Here is a 26,321-nt window from a genome sequence, read left to right as displayed (position 1 = left end):
TTTGTCATTACTCCAACTGATTAAAATGGACCCATACCAAATCATAAATTAATGGTAATAGATAAAAGGTAGCTCTTCAGATGTTGTTGAACCACAGCTCCCATCAACCCTGAACACGGGCCATGCTGGCTGCGGCTGATGGGGGTTGGAGTCCAGTGGTATCTGAAGGGCACCACATTGACAACTTCTTGATTAATGTACCAGTTAAAATGGTAACCCTAGAAAAGGGTAGTCATCAGTGGTGGAAAGCTTAGTTATAACTTCAAATCATATTGCAAGCTATGCAAAGATTATAAGGCCATTTAAAGAGGGAAAAAACACTGTAAAATGAGGAGCAGGAGCAAAAACATTGATTGCTTAATAATAGCAGGGTGTCTCTTGTGTGTCCTAACTGTTTCTTCTGGAAGCTCAAGAACTGCCGGGATTTCAAAGGATTAGAGCAGTAGACAGAAGTCTGGTTGATGCTGAAACTGCTGGTGCTGGAAGTGTGGTTTAATCCTGCGGTGTCCTATGAATCTGCTGGCTAGCATGCCGTCCTAACTGCATGTTCACAGCTGTTAACGTTTTCTTTTGGGGTTTTGGTCTCAGTTCTTAATGACTAAAGATCTAGACTCTGCTTGTCCACTTCATCACAGTATGTCATGCAAAAGAAAGACAGCTCACAGTTGAGACAGTGTTTGTATGTCTCAGAGCAAATGAAAGAGTATTTATCCTGGACTGAGTTTGAATTATACTGTTAAGTTTTATTGCTATAGCCTCGGTCACAAGGGGATTCCAGAAAAAAACTAGTTTGGGAAGTAGTCTGGGCTGCATAGGACCTTGAGACTGAAAGCTGGGGAAGCCAATGGAGTAGTGGGAAATTATTTTGGGGGCACGCCTACTACCCCTTACTATCCCTTAGAGTCATCCCTGCTTGGTTAGTGCAAAAGTAGAGCTGCTACTAGAATTTTGGCTAAAGTGAAATCTGAGGTGAATGGTGGGGTTTCCGAATACATCCCTAAGGTTTTGTCTAAAACAAAATGTTACTCAGGCAAAACATCTGGGATTGTTTTTTTTTTTTTTTGGGGGGGGGTGCGAACAAAGAAATAACCCTTGCAGTTAGATCAATGACATTTCTCAGCAACCTTGATTTAATTGTACGGTAGCAAATGTCATGGTACTTCCTGCTTCTTCCTGCTTCAATAAGGCCACGTTTTAAGTGCCAGTAAATGGCTCTCACATTTCTCAAGATGGTGAAATATCCTCACTGAGCAACCCTCCTTCTGTCCCAGGGCTCTGCAGGTAATAGTCAGGATACTTGGTGATTCTCCTGCCTCTTGGTGCTAGAACTTGCTACAGGGTCAAGGTCAGTAGAGACCAGTGAATCAGCCCAGGTGGGGCCCTGTTGGCTGCCCCAGCTTTCCAAAACTTTGGATCAGTGGCATTTATTGAGACGGGAAGGGTGAGGCACAGGGAGTTTGGCACTGCACATTGAGTTGCAGTGGAGCCAATCCTGCCACACAGTGCTGAGCTCTCCACACCTCCCCTCTCCCCTCTCCCTCTCTGTAAGGGCCAGTGACCTGCTATTTTGGGAAGGTGGGAGAGCAGCCTCACAGGCTGCTAGAGGTCAAGGGGCAGGCCTAGAACTCAAACCTGAGAGCAAACTCAAATGTGGAATATGCACACCAGCTCAGGTTCAAACTTAGGGTTTAAAATTAGAACCAAGAAATAGATTAGGACACAAAAGGAGAAGGGCTCTTGGAGAGACAAGGCTGAATAAAAGAAAGCTTTCTCAGAGCTAATGTAGCTCTCTCAAGTGGGCTGCTTCTACACATGGCTGGTGATATGGTAGATGTGATCAGAAGTCCTGCAGATCTTAGGTAGGGTAAATACTTCATTATTCTTCTAAATATCCTTGTGCAGCAGGCCTTCACAAATGGTGACTGAATTGAAAACAGCCCACCAACCTTACCAGGGCTGTTTTGTTATCAGCGATAGGCTGCAAAACAAGGTTGACACTAAGCTCCCTGGTGGGCCACTGTTGCCCTTTTTGAGCGTGAGATACCAATGCAGTCATCTAGCGCCATGTATTTGTGGGCAAAGCAGGCTTAAATTAATCCCTGTGTTTAAAAATCAAGTGTTACAACCTTTGTCCCCTTCCCTCACTGTTCCTTTAGAAATCCTAGGCAGGTAAACAGCTTGTGTTTTTGTTTTTTTAACAAGATCTTCAATGCAGTTATCTTCTGCGGTTTCTTTTGAGTATTACTTTCTGTGACCTCTTACATAGGATTTGGGTTCTATTAGTCCTGTTGAAGCAATAGTCTGATCTAACTTCGGTTCAAAAATATAGAACTGTTGAAAGAATGCTGTTTCTAAGAACTTTCTTGAACCAGGTCTGACCCCCCCTCCCCTCCCCACCTTAACCACCATGTAATAGAATCTAGGTCCAAGATGGTTAATCTGCCCAAACTCAATCATACACAGCTTTTATTTATGTGAAAGAGTGTTCCATTATAGCTTTAATGAGGAAAGCAGTTATTAAGAATATTGTTCCACGCACTTAAAAAAAAGTAATAATGATCTACGTGTGGATTTGGCCTTACGTCAGCTATGTTATACCTTGAGTTTTCTTCAAGCTTGCCAGCTCCTGGAGTGGAGAGAGAAAGAGCAGGGGAGAACCAGAGAGTGGGAGCAGAGATGTTGGACGGCCAGTAGACAAATGCACAATTAGAAAGTTAAGAAGGAAGATCCGGGGGGTGGGGGTGTGTGGAGAGACTCAGACACATGTATTTGATATAAATATTATAGTTATACAGAGACATCTAGATCAATATATGTCATATTTCATTTACTTACTTGACAAAATGAATGCAATGTGGTCAGTGGATGTTGAACAGAATCTTCAATTTACTGCCTGTGATTTAAAATGATGGGATGGCAAGGGTGACTTTTTAAGAGGCTCTTTATATTTGTTCCAAGAGAATGGATGTAATTTTCCTTGAAAATAAACAGCCAGGGGAGCTTTGCATTTTGCATTGTTTGCCTGTGAGTGCACAGAAAGGGAATATCCCACCTCAAGGCTTATGCTGAGCTTCCCATTGTTTTAATTTCGGGAGTAGCTTACGTGGGCCCAACTGGTCTTTACTGTACTTCCCATAGGGTACCTTTGGGCTTGTCACACATCTTGTTGGGGAGGGAACTGATTTGCTAATTGTGGTTGGCAAAGCTACGTACGTAGGGGAAAGAAACAAAAACAATGTCCTATTTTGTTCATACGGATTCATGCTCACTTATTCTAAAATTATACTTTCCAAACTGTGCACTGGGTTACACAAGTCTGCAGTGAAAGAAGTATGGGCAGCATGCAATGGAAATTAAATGAATTTAAAAGTGCAAAGCCCCCGTGCCCTTAATATCTACTCAGCAGCCCACTGTATCTCCGCATGATGCATTGATCAGGGCTTGCAGCCACTGCAAGAATTATTGCTCTGGGAATTGCCTCCTAGAAATTGGGGCGGGGGGGCGTATACACAAGCAAAAGATGAAAGTGGGCTCCTATGAGGACTGGTGAGTCTTACTTGTGCATATTCTAAAAATAAACATTTGATATAATGAGTGAAATGTACCTCTATTTTTAACTCGGGGGTGTATTGTCTATTAGAAGTTTGGGAAACCTGGATGTGCTAAATCATAGTGGTGCATTTGTTGTATTAACAGTTTTAGTTTACTTCGGAGGATGGGAATTGGAATTAGTGGCATTTGACTTTGTAGACCATGTGTGCAAGCCTGATATAAAATCAGCACCCACATCACCAAACAGCTATAAACTAAACTAAACTAAACTAAACTAAACTAAACTAAAAACTAAACTAAACTAAACTCTGCTGGTCTGGGCTAGAAGTAACTGTGGATATTCTAGTATTGGCTGAATTCCTGCTGAGAGATGGGGAACATGTGGTCCTCCAGATGTTATTGGACTAGTTTCCATTCTGGGTCTGAGTTTTAGCAGTATGGTATTATGGGAAAACCCCAGACTTTGCAGCTTTGCCTTACTTAAGTGCTAATACCAAAGGGAAAGGGGGAAGCCCAGCAGTAATAGCAGTCAATTCCAGAGGAATTTGGAGTAAGTTTAAAAAAGAAAAACAATAATTAACTAAAGGTCTAATACTAATAAAGTGTTCTGAGTTAGCTTTCCCCCTGCTCCACATATAACAACATTACCTCAAACCAATAACTAAGAATTATAATAAATTTATAATTAATTATTCCGTGCTAAAGAGATGCAGTGTTAAGGTCCAGCATGGAGCAGTGATTTTGGCTCCAGAATTGCATGTTAATCATAGTTGAATAAATATATTTATTTGCTTGTTCTTCTCAAGCAACTCTTAGTGACCAGCTAGGTTTCTAACCTATTTGAGTCCATGTCTCCCTTGTCCAACTACCACCGCCTTGCCGACGTGGGGATCCAGGGCACAGTCCTTCAATGGCTGCGCTCGTTTCTCTCTGGTCGGGGACAGAGGGTGGCGCTTGGGGGGGAATTGTCATCGCGCCACTCCTTGGTGTGTGGAGTACCTCAGGGTGCGATACTCTCCCCAATGCTTTTCAACATCTTTATGCGCCCCCTCGCCCAGCTTGTCCGGAGTTTTGGGCTGGGTTGCCATCAGTATGCCGATGACACCCAACTCTATCTGTTGATGGATGGCCATCCTGACTCGGCCCCAGACACACTGACCAGATGTCTGGAAGCTGTGGCTGGATGGTTACGTGGGAGCCGGTTGAAGCTAAATCCTTCGAAGACAGAGGTCCTGTGGCTGGGACGGGACGATATGGGATTGGGGGGGCAACTCCCATCTCTTGCGGGGGCGCAGTTAGTGCCAGCACCGTCCGTTAAGAGTTTGGGTGTAATCTTCGACACCTCCCTTTCCATGGAGGCGCAGATTGCAGCTATAACAAAGGCGGCATTTTTCCATCTCCGCCAAGCTAAGCAGTTGGCTCCTTACCTCTCTCGCCCTGACCTAGCCACTGTGATCCACGCGACGGTCACCTCCAGACTGGATTATTGTAACTCGCTCTACGTGGGGCTGCCCTTAAGACTGACCCAGAAACTCCAGCGGGTGCAGAATGCTGCAGCGAGACTCCTTACGGGGTCTTCGCTGCGAGATCACATTCATCCGGTGCTATATCAACTGCACTGGCTCCCGGTGGAGTACAGGATCAGGTTTAAGGTGCTGGTTTTAACCTTTAAAGCCCTATACGGCCTTGGACCCTCGTACCTACGGGACCGCCTCTCCTGGTATGCCCCACAGAGAAACTTACGGTCTTCAAATAAAAATATCTTGAAGGTCCCAGGCCACAGAGAAGTTAGGCTGGCCTCAACTAGAGCCAGGGCTTTTTCGGCTGTGGCTCCGACCTGGTGGAACACTCTGTCACAAGAGACTAGGGCCCTGCGGGACTTGACATCTTTCCGCAGGGCCTGCAAGACAGAGCTGTTCCGCCAGGCCTTTGGCCAGGGCACAGCCTGACTCCCTCCCTCGGCAATCTTCGCGGAGCTCTGGCCCAATAGTGGCCAGTGGCTTGAATTTAATTAATTTTATAATGAATGATTTTAGAGTGTTGTTTGTGTTGTACTTTTGTATTGTTTATTGTTGTTAGCCGCCCTGAGCCCAGCTTCGGCTGGGGAGGGCGGGATATAAATAAAATTTATTATTATTATTATTATTATTCTTTCTGCAGCACCCCTGTGGGACTCAGGAGCCCTTTTCAACTTTTAAACTATCAGGGCAGCGGTGCTGGTGGCAACAGCTGCAGTGAGAGGGATAGTGGAGTCTCTTCCTTGGCTCAGTGCTGGATTTAGGGCAGTGCAGTACCTTGCACAGGGCACCAAGCCAAGGGGGTGCAAACTATAGTAGTGTTACTAGTAATAATAAAACATACAAATGGGTAAACTGTACCTAAATGAATTGTTGTGAAAATAAGAAATGTTTAGAGGGGATGCACCAAATTTTGTCCTCACTCAGGGTGCCATATTACCAAAGTCCGCTCCTCTTTGGTTGACATGCTCTGTAGGCCCTGGTGACCCTTGGGAAATAGAGTTTTCTCAAGGGCTGCTAGCATTGCAGTAAGCCAGGAATTCTTCTTTGACTTGGGTTTTAATCTGAACTGAGAAGAATTCAGAGGTATCCTGATGCTCAGTTATCCTTTGAGGTGAAGGTCTGAGCCCCTGAAGCTCGTTTATGGGCCTTGTCTTAATGAGCTTTGTCAGCATCTCTAATTTCATTAAGTTGGCTTCTAGAAACATTTTGTTTTAATGAAGCTGAAGTAAGAAACACTTAAGACATGAATTTTGGCATGGAACTGGGGAGTCTGTAACTCTTCAGATCAGATGATTGGAACAATATGGGTTCTCCAGGGTTTCTGAAATAGTGTCCCTAATAACAATCTTTAAGCATGCAGACAATCTGGTTTTGATCTTATCTGTAGAATAAATTTCACTTATTCTAGCAGGAGAAAAGTGATTCTTTTCGATTCAAGATGACAGTCTAGAACCAGCTGATTTCTTCTTACCATTCTACTGAGCAGCTAAAGTTTGAAGTGAAGCTATTGCACACTAAGAGAGCAATCTTAGCTTGAAGATCGGATGGCTGGAAAGAGTTTTTATGGGTTGGAAGCACCTTTCTGTTGGGGTGGAGTAGAATGATCACAGAGGAGATGGGAAGCTGCATAGGTGTAGATATGCACAGGCATAAGCAGCATGGGCTATTTCTAAGGCAGTTTGTATTTTATTCCCTTGAGAGGCCCCAGTAGCATCCCCATCAACTACTTCAGGCTGGTGCTAGAGTAGTTAGTTATTCCAGTTCATTTCAGTGGGGGGAATGTTAGATAGATGAAAGACAGAGAGAGAGAGAGAGAGAGAGAGAGAGAGAGGGGAGACTCCATGTTCCACCTCCTGCTTTATCCAACATGAGCTGGTAAGCTTTTGGAAGTGGTGGGTTGTATTCAGGAATCCCTGGCCAATATTTCGCTTTTGAGGCAAGCTGCTCAAAAGCTACTGGATTGGTGTACATCAGCCGCTGGCACTCCTAGATGAATCTAATCATCTGGATGAATTGGGTCGGAAATAAGTGCAGTGCTTGAGAAGGTCGTAGGAAATTCAACAAGTAGGGCTTAACAAGGTTATTATGGCAATTAAGTCATGGGTTGTTCAAAGGAAACCAGTTTTGGACTGAAGCATATGATGCAGGCAGATGGCAGTGGATTGTAGGAGAGGTAAAATAAGCCAAGGATAGAATGGTAACAGAGGTCATTCACCATAGACTATAGGTTGTGTTGCTTACAGACAAGAAAATATAGAAGGCATGTATTGGAGACAGGAGGACAGCTGGAGAATGGAGGCAGTCAGGCAAACAAGTTTTTCCTTAATGGCTACATTGACCTGCTGTGCACATCTTTGAATCGTGCCAAGTGGCATGTGGAGATCAATAGATGCTTGCTGTTAAAATGTTGTATTCTCTTCCATCATTTCCTTTTGGCAATTGAGCAGCACATGGCAAAGAGTAGTCTTCATGGTGGTGACATGGCCACATGGAGAGATTATTGTAGATTTGGTTGCATAAATCAGAAACTGCTGTAAGAAGGAGCTTTTAAAAAAGTAAGCCAAAACTCTGTGAGAGAGAGAGGGAGGGAGGGAGACTGGTTATAGCCAATAGGCCAGGTTTTCAGTTTCATGCTCCTTTAGGTATGGATTTGGTTTTGTGATGCAACAGCTGAAGAAAATTGGCAATCGTATGGGAATAAGAGAAGGGTGGGGCTGCTGGACGATGTCAACAGCATGCAGTGGCGTAGCATGGGGGTGCAGGGGGGCCGGGCGCACCGGGCGCAACATCTGGGGGGGCGCTCACACTCGCAGCTCTCTGCCCCTACCTGGCTCACTCACTCTCTCACTGCAGTGCTGGCTGTGCGAATCCGATCCGAGCCACCAGGTCGCCGGCCACTGTGGAGGGGGGGTGCCAGGCGTGCGGTGCAGTGCGGTTAGGGGGCGCAAATTACTTGCCTTGCCCGGGGTGCTGACAACCCACGCTACGCCACTGACAGCATGTAGGGGTTTTTAGTGCCATCCCTGTGCCTGCCTTTCTTATTCAGAATGTGAATGATAAGCCTTCATTGACAACTAATTTTTAACTGGGGTGATATTTTGAACCAAGCAAGGGCTGAAAGGCTTAGCAGCTTTGGTTCTGCCCACTTAACTCATTCACAAACCAGGAACTACTCATGGTGAACAGCAACAGAGGCTTGGGCAGAGCCCTGCTCACCTTGAAACACTAGCAAATTCATATACCGCCCTTCACCCATAGATGACGGGGCGGTTCACAACATAAAAATACAAACAGAGAACACTAAATATTTAATAAAATGAGAACAAAAACAAACCAATAAAACAAGAACAAAAACCAACTCTCCCTGTGTTGGTGGAGGAAGAAGACACCCCCACCAGAGAGTAAGGAATTTTCCCCTGCAGGAAAATAGAGGTGGCCTCGGAAATAAATAGGACACCCTCCTCCCCAAGTGACATGCACTGCTCCACAAAGGAGGTGCTAGCTCAGGGTTCCTCAAACTTCACCCTCCAGATGTTTTGAGACTACAGTTCCCATCATCCCTGACCACTGGTCCTGCTAGCTAGGGATCATGGGAGTTGTAGGCCAAAAACATCTGGAGGGCTGAGTTTGAGGAAGCCTGTGCTAGCTCAATTTATCCTCTGCCAGTCTGCTCACTAACACTGGTCCCTCCTCCTTCCACCCTGTTGTTTCTTCCCTCCATCCTGTCCCAACCCTGCTCTTCCTTTCCACCATGTTTCTGCCATCTGTCCATCTCTGTGCTCTTCTTCAGAGTCTTCCTGTGCTCTGTTTCCCCCTACTGACTCACAATCCCTCTGTGCACCCTAACACATCCTCTGTATTAGTTAGTGGAGAAACACAAATTCTGAGAGTTAATAATAAAAGCCTTGGATTTAGGCATATAGACAGAATCACTATAATAATTTTATTTTTTGAAAAAGAAACCTTCATTGGGCTAGAAAGAACTTGTTAAATACGCAGGGTTTTGTTTTAACTCGTTCTTTCTGGTCCACTGAAGAAAGCAATGCTATATAAGATGTACTGTGCTATATAATGGTGTAATTTCACTGTCACTAATGACGCCACTCCAAGTAGAACCATGTTGGGTGGTGATGTTAATGAAGCCTTTGTGCTTGTTCTCGATTTATCCATTGTTCTGCATTATTATCCTCCCACCAACAAGACCCCCACAATTATTTCTCACATTCTTAGTCAAGCATTGAATTATGAAACAAGGGCAGGAGCTCATAAAGGCCCCTAATGGTAAATTACATGGATGGTGATTGCTTGCTGCCTATCTCTCATAGCCTACAGTCAGTGGTTCCCCACCACCACACAGACACATTTACTGGAATGTGTTCAGAACAATTACAAAGCAGGAGTGACCTGGATGGTCTAAATGTTACCTCTGAAAGTGCTTTGCTCATTATCTGCCACCTGCTGCCAGTTCAGCAGCCAGCTGATGAATACAGTCTTACATTGTGCACAACAAAAGGGTGAGGCTTGGTGACCCTCCATGAGACTGGTGTATTGAACAGTGTGGTGCCATTGTCTTAACAAAATGAACTTTAGCCACGTTCTTTTCTGTAAATGAATACAGATTACCATTTAGGAGGTGGTAGGTTTCCAAGGGAGGGAAGTCCCAACTTTGCAAACTGGTCGCTGGCATTGTTTGGCCAAGCAGTGAGGATAATTCCCCCGTACTTCGCACCTGTTGCAGAATTGGGGAAAAGATGATAGTAGTCAAACTCTCCACACCAGTTAGCATGATGACACAGATGACTGGTTCACCTGTGGGTTATATGCACACTGTAGTAGGATATCAGCAAGAGATTGTCTCTACTCATTCCCATAGATCACCAATGAATATCGGGAGACACGTGGGAAATTAATGGCAGGAAGCATGGGAGTACAATAATTCATATGCAGCAACCTTCTGAAAACTTGTGAAGAATAAAAACGTTAGTTTAATCTGTGTTGTGATGGAAATGTCCATCCCTCAGTTGGCCATTTCAGCTCAGTCTTTGAACCAGTTTACACACTAAATAGCCAGCAAAAACTCAACACTCTGCAAAGATCATAGGCTATTGTATTACTTGGAAATCAATCTCATTGATGTCAATTGGAGTTGCCGGCCTCCCCTCCCCACTGTGATCTGCAGTATACTTTCTTGAAAAGAAGTTCAGCTGAAATCAAAGAAGCTTACTTCTAAGTAAAAATAATTAGGATTGAGATGTAAGGCACTGGAGGCTGTGTCATGGAACATTATAAAATGCTGTCATATTCGCTACTGTCAAATCTGATTCTTTGGTTGCTCATTTGCAATGGTATGTTAAGACTGCAATCCTAATTATAGTTACCAGGAAATGACTCCCAATGCACTCAGTGGAAATCACTTTTGTGAAAACATGTGTAAATTAAGGGTTAAGCTGCAAACTATGCAGTGAATGCTTATACTGCATTTAGGAACCCCTTTTTATGTTATTTAAAAGAAGAAAAAAAAGGCTTTGTAATGGAAGCCCAAAGCCCTCATTACTCATTCCCGTCTGTCATATTCTCTGCCTTTGGAGAAAAAATATTTGGGTATAACTTAACATCTTACTTATTTGCATGTAAAACAAAATACAGTGGTACCTCAGGTTACAAACGCTTCAGGTTACAAACTCAGCTAACCTGGAAGAGTTACCTCAAGTTGAGAACTTTTCCACAGGATGAGAACAGAAATCGTGTGCCTGCAGTGCAGCAGCAGCAAGCGGCCCCATTAGCGAAAGCACGCCTCTGGTTAAGAACAGTTTCAGGTTAAGAACAGACCTCCAGAACGAATTAGGTACCACTGTACCACTAGAGGTACCACTGTATTTGCAAGGAGATCTGTAGTCTTGCTGCGTTAGCTGTTATGTAAAGGTAAAGATAAAGGTAAAGGGACCCCTGACCATTAGGTCCAGTCGTGGCCGACTCTGGGGTTGCGGCGCTCATCTTGCTTTACTGGCCGAGGGAACCGGCGTACAGCTTCCAGGTCATGTGGCCAGCATGACTAAGCCGCTTCTGGCAAACCGGAGCAGTACCTATTTATCTACTTGCACTTTGATGTGCTTTCGAACTGCTAGGTTGGCAGGAGCAGGGACCAAGCAACGGGAGCTCACCCCGTTGCAGGGATTCGAACCGCTGACCTCCTGATCAGCAAGTCCTAGGCTCTGTGGTTTAACTCACAGCGCCACCCGCGTCCCTAGCTGTTATGTAGGATAGGTTAAAGGGCTTATCTGCATGTAGAGGTGAGGAATATGTGATTCTCAAAGGACATAGCAGATTTCTATGTCTATGGAGCATAGTGACTAAGGATGGTTACCTGAGAGCTAGAAAGTCTCCAGTTCAAAGTTCACCACCTGGGGAGGGGGGCTTCCTGCCGCCTGGGGAGGTGGCCTTACCTTGCCCCTGCTAATGGGACTGCTCACAGGGCACTGGGCCCTTCCTTATGGCAAATGAAACTCACAGGAAGAAATTGAGACAGACACTGTCAGGGCTACACCTTCACGTGTTGTTGGATTCCAATTCCCTCAACCCTAACCAGCGTGGCCGTTGGTCAGGGCTGATGGGAGTTGTAGTTCAGCAACATCTGGAGAGTCAATGGGTTTCCAATCCCTGATCGAGATCACCAGTGCTTCCTTTTTCTAGAAAAATAGGTGCAAGTACTCACCATGAAGTTGTTCCAGTAAGTGTTACACATTATTATTATTGTTATTAAAAACAGAAAAGATAGGTGCCGGTACTGCATACCCATGAGTAGCCCCTGAAAGAAAGAAAAAGCACCGATCCCAAAATTCCAGAAGATACACAGTTATATAGTAAAATTAAGTGCTGGGTGGGAAAAAAAATCAAAGGGAAAGAGGAAGGATACTTTTAAACAAGAAGCTCGAATCATGTTTTCCTTGGATAGGCGTATTTTGGTATTGAGGATATGGTTAAGGAATAATCAGTTATTAGCTAAATAAATTTATAGTTTTAGGAAAATAGACTTTTTACATGGTGCATACCCCAAGCATACCTTTGATCAGTGCGTGATCTAGGTTAAGTCTTCAGTTCTTTTACAACTTTAGCTCTTACAATATACTATAATGTAGAATAATCTATTTTTAGCAAACAGTTATGACAAAGGAACCTTTGATTATAATGGGCAATAAACCTGGTGATTGAAAGAAACCACCAGCATCATGTCTTCTTCTTCTTTCTTCTTCTTTGGCGATCACTCATAGCCGAGTAAGATTGTCTTCCATAAACATGGTTTTAACAATGAGTCCGTAAGTGACTGTGGAGGCCAATTCTGGACCCACACGTCCTTCCACAATGGGGACATTGGTTTCCGGACAGGAGTTGATCACGGTGTGGATTTGCCAAGCGTGCCTTCCTCTTAGCACGTTTCTCCCATGCGTTCTGAGTTTGAGTGTCTTCAAAGTCCACGACACCTTTGGTAAAGCATCATGTAACCCTTTCAGCAAGCAACACTAGAAACTACTAGTTGTAGGCCAAACTCAGATCTGGTTTAAGATCAGGCTAGGTCAAAAGGCATTAAACCAGAGTTCCCCTTTTTTGTATGTAAAGAGGGATTCCTAGTTTAAACAGACCAGGTTTGAAGCACTTAAGCAAAGAGGAAAGAGGTGAGGGATGAGTGAATGCCCATAGTTAAGCAAGCAGAATTGTTACACCGAAAAGGGCCTGTGTCCCATTATTATGTACACATAACCAGTTGGCCATTTGCTCGTAATAATCCTTTGCTAAATTAGACCGCTGGAGTATTTTGGTGTCTCTGGGCTTCTCAATGTGTCAGTATTTTCCTTTCTCTCTTTCAGGAATGAACTGGAGGCACACACCAGTAGATTGGTGCTTCTTTCCTTTCCCCTTTTCACATTTCTTTCTTTCCACAACAAAGGAGTGATTTTCCAAATTCTCTTGAGCTTGCTTGTGTTCCTGCCTGGTTGTTCCTCTCAGCAGACTTTTAACTGTGCCCTCCCTTTTTTTCTCCCTGTCCCAGGCACATAGTTGTCTGTGGCCACATAACTTTGGAAAGCGTGTCCAACTTCCTGAAGGACTTCCTGCACAAGGACAGGGATGATGTGAACGTAGAAATTGTCTTTCTGCATAAGTAAGTACAAAATTCAAACCTTCAATTACCAGCTTCAACATGCTTTTTTTAATTATTTTTTTTAAAAAAGGAAATAAATAATATAAAGTAAAGTTTGTCTGTCAGTTCATGTGGGACAGGAGTGAGAACCAACAGTCATGGCCAGCAACCCGATGGAACTGTGTGTTTGTCTTGTACCTAGAAAGATGCTCATGAATCTTCAATAAGAAGCAAAAGTTCTGTCTGTTGTGAATGTGCATTGACTCTTCAGTAGACAAGTTAAGATAGACAGGATTGTTAGAAAGTAGGAAGTTTGGAAACCACTAGCCTGCATAAAATAGGGTAATACCCAACTTTCATTCCACTTGCACAACGACCATTCCATTAGCAGGAGTCTATTTCTTAGTGTACCACAAGAGCTGAATCCAGTGGGTGTCTCCTGCTTGCAAAATTTGTTTCGCAACCCATACTGCAGAACAATGCTATAATACTTTGTAACAGTTAAGCTTACCCATTGTCCCCCCGCTTTTTCAAAATAACTATAAATGTTATAATGCTTATCAAAGAGGAAATCATTCACTGTAAGAAAACATGATTATGGCCTCAAATATACTCTATAGCTTGTCATCCTATAACTCCCAAGACTTGGAACCAAAAATCCATCACTCTGTATTATGAAGTCAAAAAAACAGTCCAGACCTAGTCATTAACAAGAGGATGACCACAAAAGGTTTTATATATTTTGCATGTATGGAAGGAATGTCAAAATTCAATCAACAGATGCAAAACTGGCTCAAATTAGTTTGTCATTCCTTATTTCAGATTATGAATTGGCCCCGGTAGTAATGCTTGAATGCATTATGAATCCAAGCATAAATTTCCCTGAGAAGTTATTCTACAACTTGGAATGTAAAATGAGATTTTGCACATGTTCAGAATGTTGTTGTTTTTTAGCATAAGCCTACTTTTTGTCCACGCACGTCTTGGAAACTAATCATTGCTCAGACGGTGCTAAACCAACAGGCTGGCTGGCCCTTAAATAACATTTTGGAAAAGTGCAGGGAATTGCTGGGGTGCTAGAAACAATAAGCTGTACAGTCTCTAAGACAATCTGGCAAAGCCCCAGAAATCGTCCCAACCCAAATAACTTCTGGCTTATACAAGAACCTGTTACATGCCCTCTGTTAGCCCTTCCCCCAGGTACTATTGTTTTGATATTTGGGGCTTAGGTTGAGGCTGAAACAATCTTCTGAAAAAATAAATTTTAAATGAAAATTGGATACTTCTGTGGAGAGCAGGTTCATACATGCATGTGCATGACTTTATTTCTCTATACTTTATTACTGTGTATAAAAATGGCTGGCAATTGAATATAAGAACAGCAGAAGCATTGTACTTGAGATGATGCATTATGCTATTCAAGTTCTGTCTCTGAGTGTATCCAGCTTTGCAAGTCAATCCACAAGTTTCTAGTCCACAATATTTCTTACTAGCCCACTTGCTTACACTTAAAGATAAAGGGGACCCCTGACCATTAGGTCCAGTCGTGACTGACTCTGGGGTTGCAGCGCTCATCTCGCTTTATTGGCCGAGGGAGCCGGCGTACAGCTTCCGGGTCATGTGGCCAGCATGACTAAGCCACTTCTGGCGAACCAGAGCAGCACACGGAAACGCTGTTTGCCTTCCCGCTGGAGCGGTACCTATTTATCTACTTGCACTTTGACGTGCTTTTGAACTGCTAGGTTGGCAGGAGCAGGGACTGAGCAATGGGAGCTCACCCCGTCTCAGGGATTCCAACCGCCGACCTTTTGATCGGCAAGTCCTAGGCTCTGTGGTTTAACCCACAGCGCCACCCGTGTCCCCTTGCTTACACTTACTTAATGTTAAATCATATTGATAGATAGGAAGGCTTCCTTCCTTCCTCTCTTCCAGTTTATGAAAGTGTCTCTTCCTGGTTCCCTGCTTGGAGCCTATCCATGATTGCCGCAGGTGGTTAGATCAGTAACTAACTATTTACAAATTTCCAGAGAGGCAGAAGTGTTCCTCTCTTGCAAATATTCATAACTATGAAACAATACACACATAAAAAAGAGAGGCTGGATCTCGGATTCTCTAGACAGATTTTAATAATTCCCCATAAATGTCCTTGCCAATAGTCACGAATGCTCTAAAGTAGTTGCTGTTTGTAATGATCCTGCCATTACAATAAAATCCAACATCAGATCTGACATGTCTTCCAGAACTGACAGGGTTGTTGTTTTTCCTTTTCCTTTTTTTCAAAGCTGCTTGTAATGCAGTTTTGACCTTTCTCTTATCAGTTAAATGCTGGGAGCAATTTTGAAACGAGTGATATCAGTGCCCTTAACAGCAGGCTACATTAAACGGGGTATAATTATCTGAGAAGTGTGGGATAAAGCAAAGTGCAAATGGCACAGTGGTGCTTTTGTTTTGTTTTTAACAGATTAGCTCAGTTCTCATGTAACATTAAGCCAAACTTTGGCTTGACTCAAAGGAGAAAACATCTTAGCGCTTAGGGGGAAGGATCACGGCTGTTGTCTCAAACTGGGCTCATGGTTTATATTTCCCAGAGAAATCACAAGCAGTAAGCCATTACACAATCCACATACGAGTAACACCACATGCTAAACCAAACCATGGCTAAACTCACAGCAGGAGGAGCCAAACTGCCCTGATATTCTCACTGGGAGTCCATGTGATTGCTCAAGTCATACAAAGCCACAGTTTGCTTAGTATGGTCACTGTGTTACTCAAAGTGGGGAATGACTATAGAAAGGATTGCCTCAAAGCTCTGATCGTTTTAGGTTGTTTCTGTCTAGCAAGTCACCAAGGATGGCAAAATGGAAGTGGTGAGGCATTAGAGTTTCCAACTTTTGCATAAGACAATGTTGACACCTTAAACTGTGTGTTTCAGCATAAGTAGATTGTCTCCTGTCTCGTGCTTTTAAAAAAAGGATCTAAATGCAAAGTGAGGGCACCCACAGTATCTCTCCAAATGATTGGAATTGGCCTCCTAATGAAATAAATAGTATGGACAGTCTCTTGTCCTCTGATGAACACCATCTTAAAAACAATAAATGCTTTTTATAGAATGTAGGGAAATTACAATGACAACAATTCTTCTCCTATTCTTCTTCCTTTTTAAATGTTTCTGTTCTGATGACTTGCCAGACTGGGCCAGTAAAATTATGGATTGTTGACAACCTTAATAGAGATAGAAAGGAAGAGAAAATTAGAACATAAACCACTCATGGTTCCTACAGAATTGACTCCATACCTATTAAATAATTTTGTAAAATTAAGAAAAAAAACAGGAGTAATGCTCACAAACTGACTTTATTCTGCTTGTTTTGTCCTTTCTTTTTCAATTTAGTATCTCCCCTAACCTTGAGTTGGAAGCTCTTTTTAAACGACACTTCACTCAGGTGGAATTTTTTCAGGGTTCAGTTCTCAATCCGCATGACCTGGCTAGAGTAAAGGTATTGGTTTCCTTCCTTTTTTTCTACTTTTCTGTTTGGTGTCTGCATTTAACTAAGGGTCCTACTGTATAGTTACAGTTATTTTCTTTCCCCATGGAAATATGGGATGTGTAGTTTTGTGAGGAAGGCAAGAAAATCTTAGCATCTTTACCAAACTAAACTACAGTTCCCATGATCCTTTGGGAATAGCTATGGGAGTAAAAGTGATACTGGTTTGTAGTACAGATACAACCTCAAAACAATCTGTTGGTTATTCCAACTTCAGAGAGGATCGAAAGGAACCTTTCAATTAATTATCAGCAGGAAAAGAGGCGGGGGACTTGATGTGCTAGTAAACTAGCTAGTAAAAGGTGTGAAAGCATTTGTTATTTTCAGAATGGGTGGTTATTCCATGGGCCCCACATGGAATAACATCAAAATATGCCTGCAGATGCCCACAGTTGAGGCAGTGTCTGAGCCAGGATGGCAATGTGAGAGGAAGCTATGGAAGCTAAAACTCTGATTGCATAGAGTTCCAGCTCCCATGGAAACCTTCATGCATAGAGGTCTGAATGTATAGATTTCCTCAGCTGTCACATCCATGTCTAATATGTGGATGTCGGAGGTGAGACCAATAACATGACCCTGCTGCTTCTTTCTGTGTGTGGATTCTCTTAACGCAGATAATGTGTGAAGGAGAACCCTGTACCTCATCTATGAAAAGGTTCAGGGTTTGATGTTATGTTACCCATTCTTTTCAGTTGCTTTCACTCCTTGGGGGCAACTGTGTTTCCACACTTTCAATTGTAGAGATTGTCCTGGCCTGCAATAGTTTGAAAGTCCCTCTATCCCTGGACTTTTCACAACTCTTCTTCCAATTTGTTGAAAACCTCGAAGAGGATTCTTTTACCTCTCCCCACAACCCATGGAGGTGTGTCACCCCTCCCAGCTTCCTCCCACCTGTGTTTATGGAGTTTACATCATTGGCAGAAGCGACTTGCGTGGTGGGGCAGGACCACAACACTAGCTTCCTGGCAGTGGTGTTGCTGTTGTGTACCAAGAGTGGGAGTTGCATTGGGGAATAGCCAATCTGGCATTTGTGCCCAATGTGTCCACACAGACCTCCCCACCATCTCTTGGTAAACGGCAGTGACACTCCTATGGTTAAATTGGTGTTGTGGCTCCACCTCACTAGGCAAGCCGTTTCTAATCCTCAGGAGTCTTCCACTTTCTGGAATGCTGTTGTTGTGGAATGGCCAGGCTTTTGAGGCCTAGTCTCCTCTGCGTGAGCCAATATGGTGTTAAGGATAGAGGAGTGGAGGATTAGAGATACCTTCTGGCCACTGTGAGCACAGGATGCTGGACTAGATCAGCCTTTGGACTGATCCAGAAAGCTCTTCTTATGTGACTCATGTAGCTCACGGCATGGTACACCACACACACACACATACATGATTCCACAGTCTAGTGCAGGAATGAGGAGATTCCATGAAAGCTGATAAGGGTTGGAGAAAATTATTGTAAACATCAGATTGCTCTTTATGTTTGTTTTCTCCTTTGGTGTCCAGATAGAGTCAGCAGACGCGTGCCTAATCCTTGCCAACAAATACTGCGCTGACCCAGATGCTGAAGATGCCTCCAATATTATGAGGTAATTTAGAAGAGGACATTTTGATTCAGTTTTACTCCATGAAACAAACATGGAAAGAACGGAACCAGGCCTATTATTGGGCAAGCGAGGCAACTGCCTCAGACAGCAAAATGCTGAGGACAGCAAATGCTGTTCCTTTCCATGCCCCTTGGACCATTCCTCTCCCTTGAAGGACAGAGCTATGTTTGCTACGTGGCATGTCCTGCACCCCTTCCCCTTAAATTAGCCTGCCGCCTCATGTCTGGTGGAGGACTTAGAGGTAAGATTCGACTGTTAGTCCAGTCAGCTTCTTCATGTTGAATGAAGCTTCTTGCCTGCCTCAGGCAGCAAAATATCAGAGAAGAAACATTGGGTCATGAACACAGAACTCATACTGTTTCCTTTTATATTTTCCATCTGTTTCTGAGCTCTTGGGATACGTTAGGTTAAAAGTAAGGATAATGATGGTGTTTCTCATAGCATCCTCTTCCTCTCTCTCCTTTTCAGGAATTTGTTTGTTTGTTTGTTTCATAAAATTTATATACCGCTTGATTGGAGGAAAAAGCCACAAAGCAGTTTACAAAAAATAGATAACCTTATCACTAAAAAAAATTGCTACCATAATTAAAAAACAAAACAAAACCTACAATAGAGTATGCTAAAACAAATTAAAACTCACAAAGCTTTCTAAACATTTTGGTAAGGTAAAGGGTAAAGGGACCGCTGACCTTCCCGCCGGAGTGGTACCTGTTTATCTACTTGCACTTTGACATGCTTTTGAACTGCTAGGTTGGCAGGAGCAGGGACCAAGCAACGGGAGCTCACCCCGTCATGGGGATTCGAACCGCTGACCTTCTGATCGGCAGGTCCTAGGCTCTGTGGTTTAACCCACAGCGCCACCCGCATCCCATCTTGGTAGACTTGTCTAAATAAGAATGTTTTCCGCAGATGCTGAACAAAATTTATCGAAGGCGCTAGCCTGATATCAAAAGACAGGGAGTTCCAAAGTGTCAGTGCTGCCACACTAAACAATTGAGTTTTCACATAGAAAAATGGGATCTAGGCAGAACAGGAACTGCTCAGATTCCAAGTCCAACACCATAGGCAGGAAGTGCTGAGACATTCCTCTCCCTTTCCCTCTCAACATTTCGTTCACTGAGGCTGCATGCTCCCAAATCTAGCATTTGCCATAGGATCACACTTTTAAAATCTACCCTTCCCTCGCAAGTATCTTAGCTAATGTACTTGCAGTTGCCTTCTTTATTGCTATCACACATTCCTAGAATCTATTATGCTCCCACTAAGTGGTTCCTTCAGCATATCATAAAAATAGCACATAGACTCTTGGGAGATGCATCATTTGTGTGGTAAGCAAATCTCCCTGTCATATGAGTCTTGTAAGAAAGGTTTTTTTTAAAAAAAAATTCAGAATCCAGTTAGCTATGTAACAATCTGGCTGGTTGGGGCCATGTAACACCAGTCTCCTTCTCATAGGAAGTTAGTTCCTATCTTGCTTCTAACCTGTTGGATTTAAGCTTTATTCACAACTGAAAAATACAGCTCCCGATCTGGGTGGTACTGATTTCTAAAGGAAAAAAATATGTTATGGTTCATCTCAATGGCAGAAAGGTAGCAAAGCAATCACAAATGTAGGGTTATAATAAGACAGCTTTCCTTATTATTTGCATTGTGCTCATACTGATCTTATTTAATGGAACCAATCTGCCCCCCGTTTAAAAAAAAAACCCACAACAACACTAAAATGTCAGAGTGCCATTAAAAATGAACTAATGCAGTGAATTGGCCCATGTTCAGAACCAATTTTATTGGGCTGTCACACAGACACACATCCTGCAAAATGAAGGCAGAGCTATGAGAAGCAATTTAAATTCAAGGAGCGCTGCATGGGGTGGTGCCCATTCTTTTTTATTTTATTTTTTCCTGAGTGCCATTTTGAGAGGAAGTTCTTAAGGCAGCAGTACAATAGGTAAGAGCAGCTGCTGTTCTGATGGGGCTTGCACAGGACTCTTGTAAGAGCCCCAGTGTGAAAACCAGTGTGAAACATTGTGCTCATTGTGCTTCAGGCTCCAACCCCTACTCAAGCACTCGACCTCCAGGGACTGTGGGTCGGAGATCACAGTCTGGATTTGTGTATAGCCATATGTAGTTCTGGCATGGTGTGATTGATAGCTCATGCCTTCTCTTCTCCCATAAGGCAGTGTGGGGAGGTAAACCCCAGACCAGCTACAGAAGTACCACAGGTGCTTCCCTGTTCCTATTTGGGCAGTTTTGCAAATAACTTGATTTAACAGCACCAACTAGGAAATAGGTGACCAAATACCTATGGCAGGGTTGGGAAACCAGCAGGGCACTCACTCAGGCGTCCAATGCACAAAGAAAGTTGGCTTTGGTTTTACTGCTGGCTCACACTTCCCAGCAGAAAGCAAGCTTTGACTGTACCGCACACCAGTTGAAGCCTACTGGATCGAGTTTACCTACAGAAAGCAGGCTTTGGCTCTTAGGCCAAATCCATATTTGCTTTAAAGTACCATGCAGGGCTCTCTGCAAGCCTTGTGTGGTGCTTTGAAGTCCCAACTTTGGGATTTCAAAGTGTCCAATCATCTGACATAATTGGCAGGTGGCTAGCCCCTCTCCCCCTTCAAATCTGTCTTGCAAGACTAGGATCTGACAAGAACCTCTGTTACTACATATAGCAACAAAGTTGTGGAATATCCCTTTCCGTGCCCCCCCCACCAAAAAACACAACTCTGGCTTCTTTAATTTTCCAAAGGCACATTTTAATCTGGTGGGAGAACTCTTGCTTTGATTTTAAATTATATACATAGATTAAAGAGAAATCCAGATGCAGATTAGTGAGCTTTTAAATAGATTCCATGTGTTTAATTAAAAAAAAAAGTTATTGGGTGAACAGAATCCTCCTGCGTATTTGCAGAACAAACGAGTTTGATTCAATAAAATTGAATGCTTAATTAAATGCTTCAGCTAAAAAAGAGTTTAAGAAGGAGAATTAAGAGTGGGATAAATATCTTTGCAAATTGCTTCTTGCTTGTCAGAGCAAGCTATGCAACCAATTTTGTCAAGTCCATGCTTGGCTGTGGAATATAGGAGCAATACATTCCCCTCCACTCCCAGTAGCTGACTGGAAATCTTTGCTTGCGGTATTGTTACCATAACATTTGTTTGTTTGGTGAAGGCTTTGGAGATCTATTTTGTGGGCGGGGAAAAGAAGCAAGGCAAGAGCATTCATATTCACTGCACCCCTTGGGAGCTGAACCACATTGTGAAATCATTTGTTCCTGTTCTGCCCTACATCTGGGACATTGTCCCTTAGCCATTATCTGCACTGTCACAAAATGGTCAATTCAAGGACAGGTCACAAGTCTCCTCCCCCCACCCTATGAGTGACCCAGGCTAGTCAACAAGGGAATGGGGCCCAAACATAATGATTTTTTTTTGCTAACAATGTAGACAAGACCCAACAGAGCAATAAGTTGTTACAATTCAGAGATGCTGGGGCGCAGTGTTTGACCTGGAGCCTAGCAAGATAGCAAGTTCGAATTTGGACTACACAGTCTATAGAGTTTTCTGCGTGGAAATGGTGGGCATAAAGTCCTGTGTTAACAGTTCACAGTAGGCTGTGCAACATTTGCCCCTTTTGATCAAACCCTGGTTTCATACCATGGTTGGGAGGGAGCCCGTAAGCCATAGTTTCCTGGTTTAGGCATTATGGAAAGCTGCATTTTAAGTAGCCGCTGAAGTACGTGAAGGAGTTATTGAACTGAGAAATATGACATCCTATTTGGCCATGGAATCATATTTGTGGAATTGCTGTTGAGTGAAAATAAAAAATGTTGGTGTATTTTCTTTTCAGAGTAATTTCCATCAAGAATTATCATCCGAAAATAAGAATAATCACCCAGATGCTGCAGTATCACAACAAGGTAATGGAAAGTCTGTGGGATGCTCATCTCCAAACTTTCTCTTGTTAACACCTCACTCATAAGCCTTTCTTGTAAGTTTCAGTAATGTGCAGGAAATTATGAATAAAGCTAATCTGTAACACAGTTACATTCTGATTAAGATACAACCTTTAAGGGTGGTTACAGCCATTTTATTGCACATATTACTACCATCTACACTAAATAAGTGGTAAAATCATCCTCACCACTTGGAAGAATTCTATGAATGACCAAGTTTACTCCAGGATCTCATCCCGAAGTTACTTGGTCATTTGTATGGGTTCTCTGCAACAGTCTAACCAGTTAAAGCTTGAGGGCCTTCTCGGTTGTGGCACCCGCCCTGTGGAACACCCTCCCATCAGATGTCAAGGAAGACGTAGAAGATATCTGAAGGCAACCCTGCTTAGGGAAGGTTTTAATGTTTGATGTTTTATCGTGTTTTTAATATTCTGTTGGGAGCTGCCCAGAGTGGCTGGGGAAGCCCAGCCAGATGGGCAGTGTGTGTGTGTGTGTGTGTGTGTGTGTGGTAAAAAAACCAAGACAAAAGAGGTAACCAAACTATTGGTCGAACTTTTTTTGCTGCTAAGCAGTGTGCTGAGTGTTTCCACTCATCAGTTGTGAACATGTGGTTAAATATGTGGCAAAATTGTAAGTACTTTTTAATATGGTAAACCTTGATTTATCCAGCTATGACAACACAGAGGATGAGAGGTGAAGGGGCTGGAGCAGTACATTTCTGGTATCCAACATTTCTCTGGGGGACAGCTAGGTGTACCAGCCAGCCAGAATATCATCCTCCTGGCCAGTTGCCTGTTAAAAAGACATCAACCAGCAATACCCTGTGTGTTCAGTGTTCTTTTTCTGTACAGTCAATAAAATTCATTTCTTGTGCACAAAATATGGCACCATTTGGGCAGGACCCTGCACTCGGGGCCATTCTGCCCTTAGGGCAACTATTTTCATATAAGAAAAGGCACTCTGCACATGCTCTGATACACTCATTTAGGAGTAGGGTAGAAGTGATTTTTTAACTGAACAACTAGCAACCCTAGAGCAGTTGCCTGTACCCCCCCCTCTCCCATCCTTTGTTAGCAAAATGCAGATGCAAATGTTTGGTTAGGGTTTTTCCCCCCCCTTTTTCTTTAACCTGTGTTTTTCCTTTGCAGGCCCATCTGCTAAATATCCCAAGCTGGAATTGGAAAGAAGGGGATGATGCAATATGCCTTGCAGAACTCAAGCTGGGCTTCATCGCCCAGAGCTGCCTGGCACCAGGCCTATCGACAATGCTGGCCAACCTCTTCTCCATGAGGTCATTTATAAAGGTAATGTCTCATCTTATTACAGGACATTAGCATGGGATTCAATTTGTCATGGGGCTGAGTAGAGTGCATGGCCTAAACTCAAAACAGAGAGAAATACATCAGTTCTGATGGTTAAAACATTAAACAACATATTCCAAAGGAAAATAAAACCCATAGCCTATTACAAATTGGGCAGTGGGCCAGGTTCCTTCAAAATTATGCTTTTGTTTTTGTTTGGCACATCCATGGGCATTAAAGATTGTTCAAAGTGCATATTTAATACTTTATTTCTTTCAGATAAACCACATGTTTATCAATGTAGAAAGCCCCCACAGGTTTGTTTTTTAAATATATATATATATTTATATATATATACATATATAAAAAGTGATCTCTATCCAATCCATATGGCAACAAAGTGCCGAGAGGAAAAAAGACACAAAAGTTTTCCTTTCTTGGCTTTTCCACACACCCCATTTCCAACCCATCAAGTGGCCAGTGGATCCCTTGCCTCAAGTATAAAATACAGAACATGTGTCTGTACAAAAGCCCAAGTCTCCAACAATAATAATTCATTTATCCTCTTCAGTCAACGAGGCCCTCGAGGTTTACGTGAAAATAGTAATAAATTATAAAGCCCAATGATTCTCAAGCATTTGGAGGCGATTACAGTAGGGACTTCTCGGCTAAAACCCCACTAGTTCCCTCAGAGTTAATTTGCTCCCATTTGGTTTTTGGCTGCTCTCCCCGGATTGGGAACTTGGGCTGATTCATTTGGACAAACGGAATGCAAGGAAACAGGACCGCAATCATGAAAGAAAGGGGATGGAATACTCTAGTAATTGTTCTGCACAGCAAACATGGAGAAGCTGCCTAGAGTGTAGCAGAGGTAGACAACCTTGTAGGGGCTGAGGGCCACATTCCAATGGAGGAAAGTAGCCGAGGGCTACATACCTGTGGTAGCCAAGGCCAAAGTGAACAGGAAAATCCATTCTCCTCCCTCTTCTCTTTCTTTCCCTCCTTCCCTCTCTCATTCATCTGTTCACTCAATCTCTGTCACACATACATGGAGGTTTCCACACCCCTAGACAATCAATTTTATTAAAGCTTTTCAACCTAATATACCATAAAATTCAAACTAAAGAGAACTATATATATATATATATATATATATATATATTTAAAAACCCAATATAACAGGAAAACTAAAGAAAACTAAACTTAAACTAAAGGGGGGAGCAAAATACATTAATAATAACCCTCATATGATCCACATAAAACACAAAATTATAAATATATCTATGTAGTGCTCAGTCACCATTTTATCTTAATCTCCACACACAGAGAGCTGAAACCTCCCACCTGGCAGACCTTCCTCTTCCTCAGTCTCCCACCCTAAATAGTGGTTATATACATAATTGGCAGAGAAGGAAACAGAAGTATCTCTTTTTAATCTTCCTGTTCTTTCTCTAACACTACAGATTTTTCAAAGCAGAGGGGAGGGAGGAAGCGGGGATATTCGGGCTGTAGCAGGTACCTCCAAAGGGCCTCCTATGGATGGCCTTGATGTGATGTTTAGGAATGCCATAAATATATGTCCCCAAGACACACACACACACACACACACACACACACACAGAGAGAGAGAGAGAGAGAGAGAGAGAGAGAGAGAGAGAGAGAGAGTATATCCTGCTTAGCAAACAGGAACGCTATTATATAGAATGTTTGTTTTAAGCTAGGATTGCTTTAAATTCTGTAAGTTAAGAAACGGGAGTCATTCCCAGAAGATTCTCACTGGGGAATTCATATTTTTCTCCTCTTTTGTTAAAATGAAAGAAGAAGGGCAAAATTATTGTTGGAGGAAAGTGGCTTACAATTCTGGTATTAAACAGAGTTTGAGATAGTAAGCAGAAGAAAGCCATTTTGGACCAATCTGAAACCGAAGATAATTCTCTTGGCGAAGAAGTTCAGCATCATTCTGAAGTACCAAAATAATCAGATACCGGGGGAAGGAAGCAGGAGAGTAATCCTGGGAGAACCCTGAAGTCCATCTGTACCCTTTGAGATCCCTACGCCACTTTGCACCTCTCCTTCTCAAATCACTGAAAATAACAGGATATTTTTTCATGGGAGATAGATATTTTTTCAGGGGTAGAGAGGAAAAGTCACAAAGAAAGTAGAAAATATGCTCATGAGCGTATGGGTATCATATATTCCAAAGGGGAAGCTAACAAAACAGGTGCATCTAACTACATGCCACCACAATTCCAAAGTTTATCAGATTTATTTGTGCACATATATTTTGTTGGACCTCAATCTCATCCTGACCAAGCCCCTCTTCCACAAAGTCCAGCACTTTGTTCTCAGGGTGCACACGCTCTACGTGGGGCTGCCTTTGAAGGTGACCCGGAAACTACAACTAATCCAGAATGCGGCAGCTAGACTGGTGACTGGGGGCGGCCGCCGAGACCACATAACACCAGTCTTGAAAGACCTACATTGGCTCCCAGTACGTTTCCGAGCACAATTCAAAGTGTTGGTGTTGACCTTTAAAGCCCTAAACAGCCTCAGCCCAGTATACCTGAAGGAGCGTCTCCACCCCCATCATTCTGCTCGGACGCTGCCCGGACGCTGCACCGAGAGCCTTCTGACGGTTTCCTCATTGCGAGAAGCAAAGCTACAGGGAACCAGGCAGAGGGCCTTCACAGTGGTGGCGCCTGCCCTGTGG

At 43.1% G+C, this 26,321-nt stretch overlaps 1 protein-coding gene across 19 annotated transcripts in view; it reads left to right on the top strand.

Annotated features, from left to right (window-relative positions):
* Positions 1–26,321, top strand: part of KCNMA1 (potassium calcium-activated channel subfamily M alpha 1) — a 536,674-nt gene that overhangs the window by 355,063 nt on the left and 155,290 nt on the right. For all 19 annotated transcript variants that reach the window (XM_053388116.1, XM_053388113.1, XM_053388117.1 and 16 more), the window contains exons 10-14: positions 13,117–13,227; positions 16,598–16,703; positions 18,251–18,333; positions 22,205–22,274; positions 23,459–23,614. In XM_053388116.1, coding sequence (XP_053244091.1) covers positions 13,117–13,227; positions 16,598–16,703; positions 18,251–18,333; positions 22,205–22,274; positions 23,459–23,614 — 526 coding nt within the window. The remainder of the gene's footprint in view (positions 1–13,116; positions 13,228–16,597; positions 16,704–18,250; positions 18,334–22,204; positions 22,275–23,458; positions 23,615–26,321) is intronic.

The sequence above is a fragment of the Podarcis raffonei genome, chromosome 5 (assembly GCF_027172205.1).
Source record: "Podarcis raffonei isolate rPodRaf1 chromosome 5, rPodRaf1.pri, whole genome shotgun sequence".
Classification (NCBI taxonomy): Eukaryota; Metazoa; Chordata; class Lepidosauria; order Squamata; family Lacertidae; genus Podarcis; species Podarcis raffonei.
The sequence above is the reverse complement of the archived record's forward strand: the minus strand, read 5'-3'. Positions and strand labels throughout refer to the sequence as shown.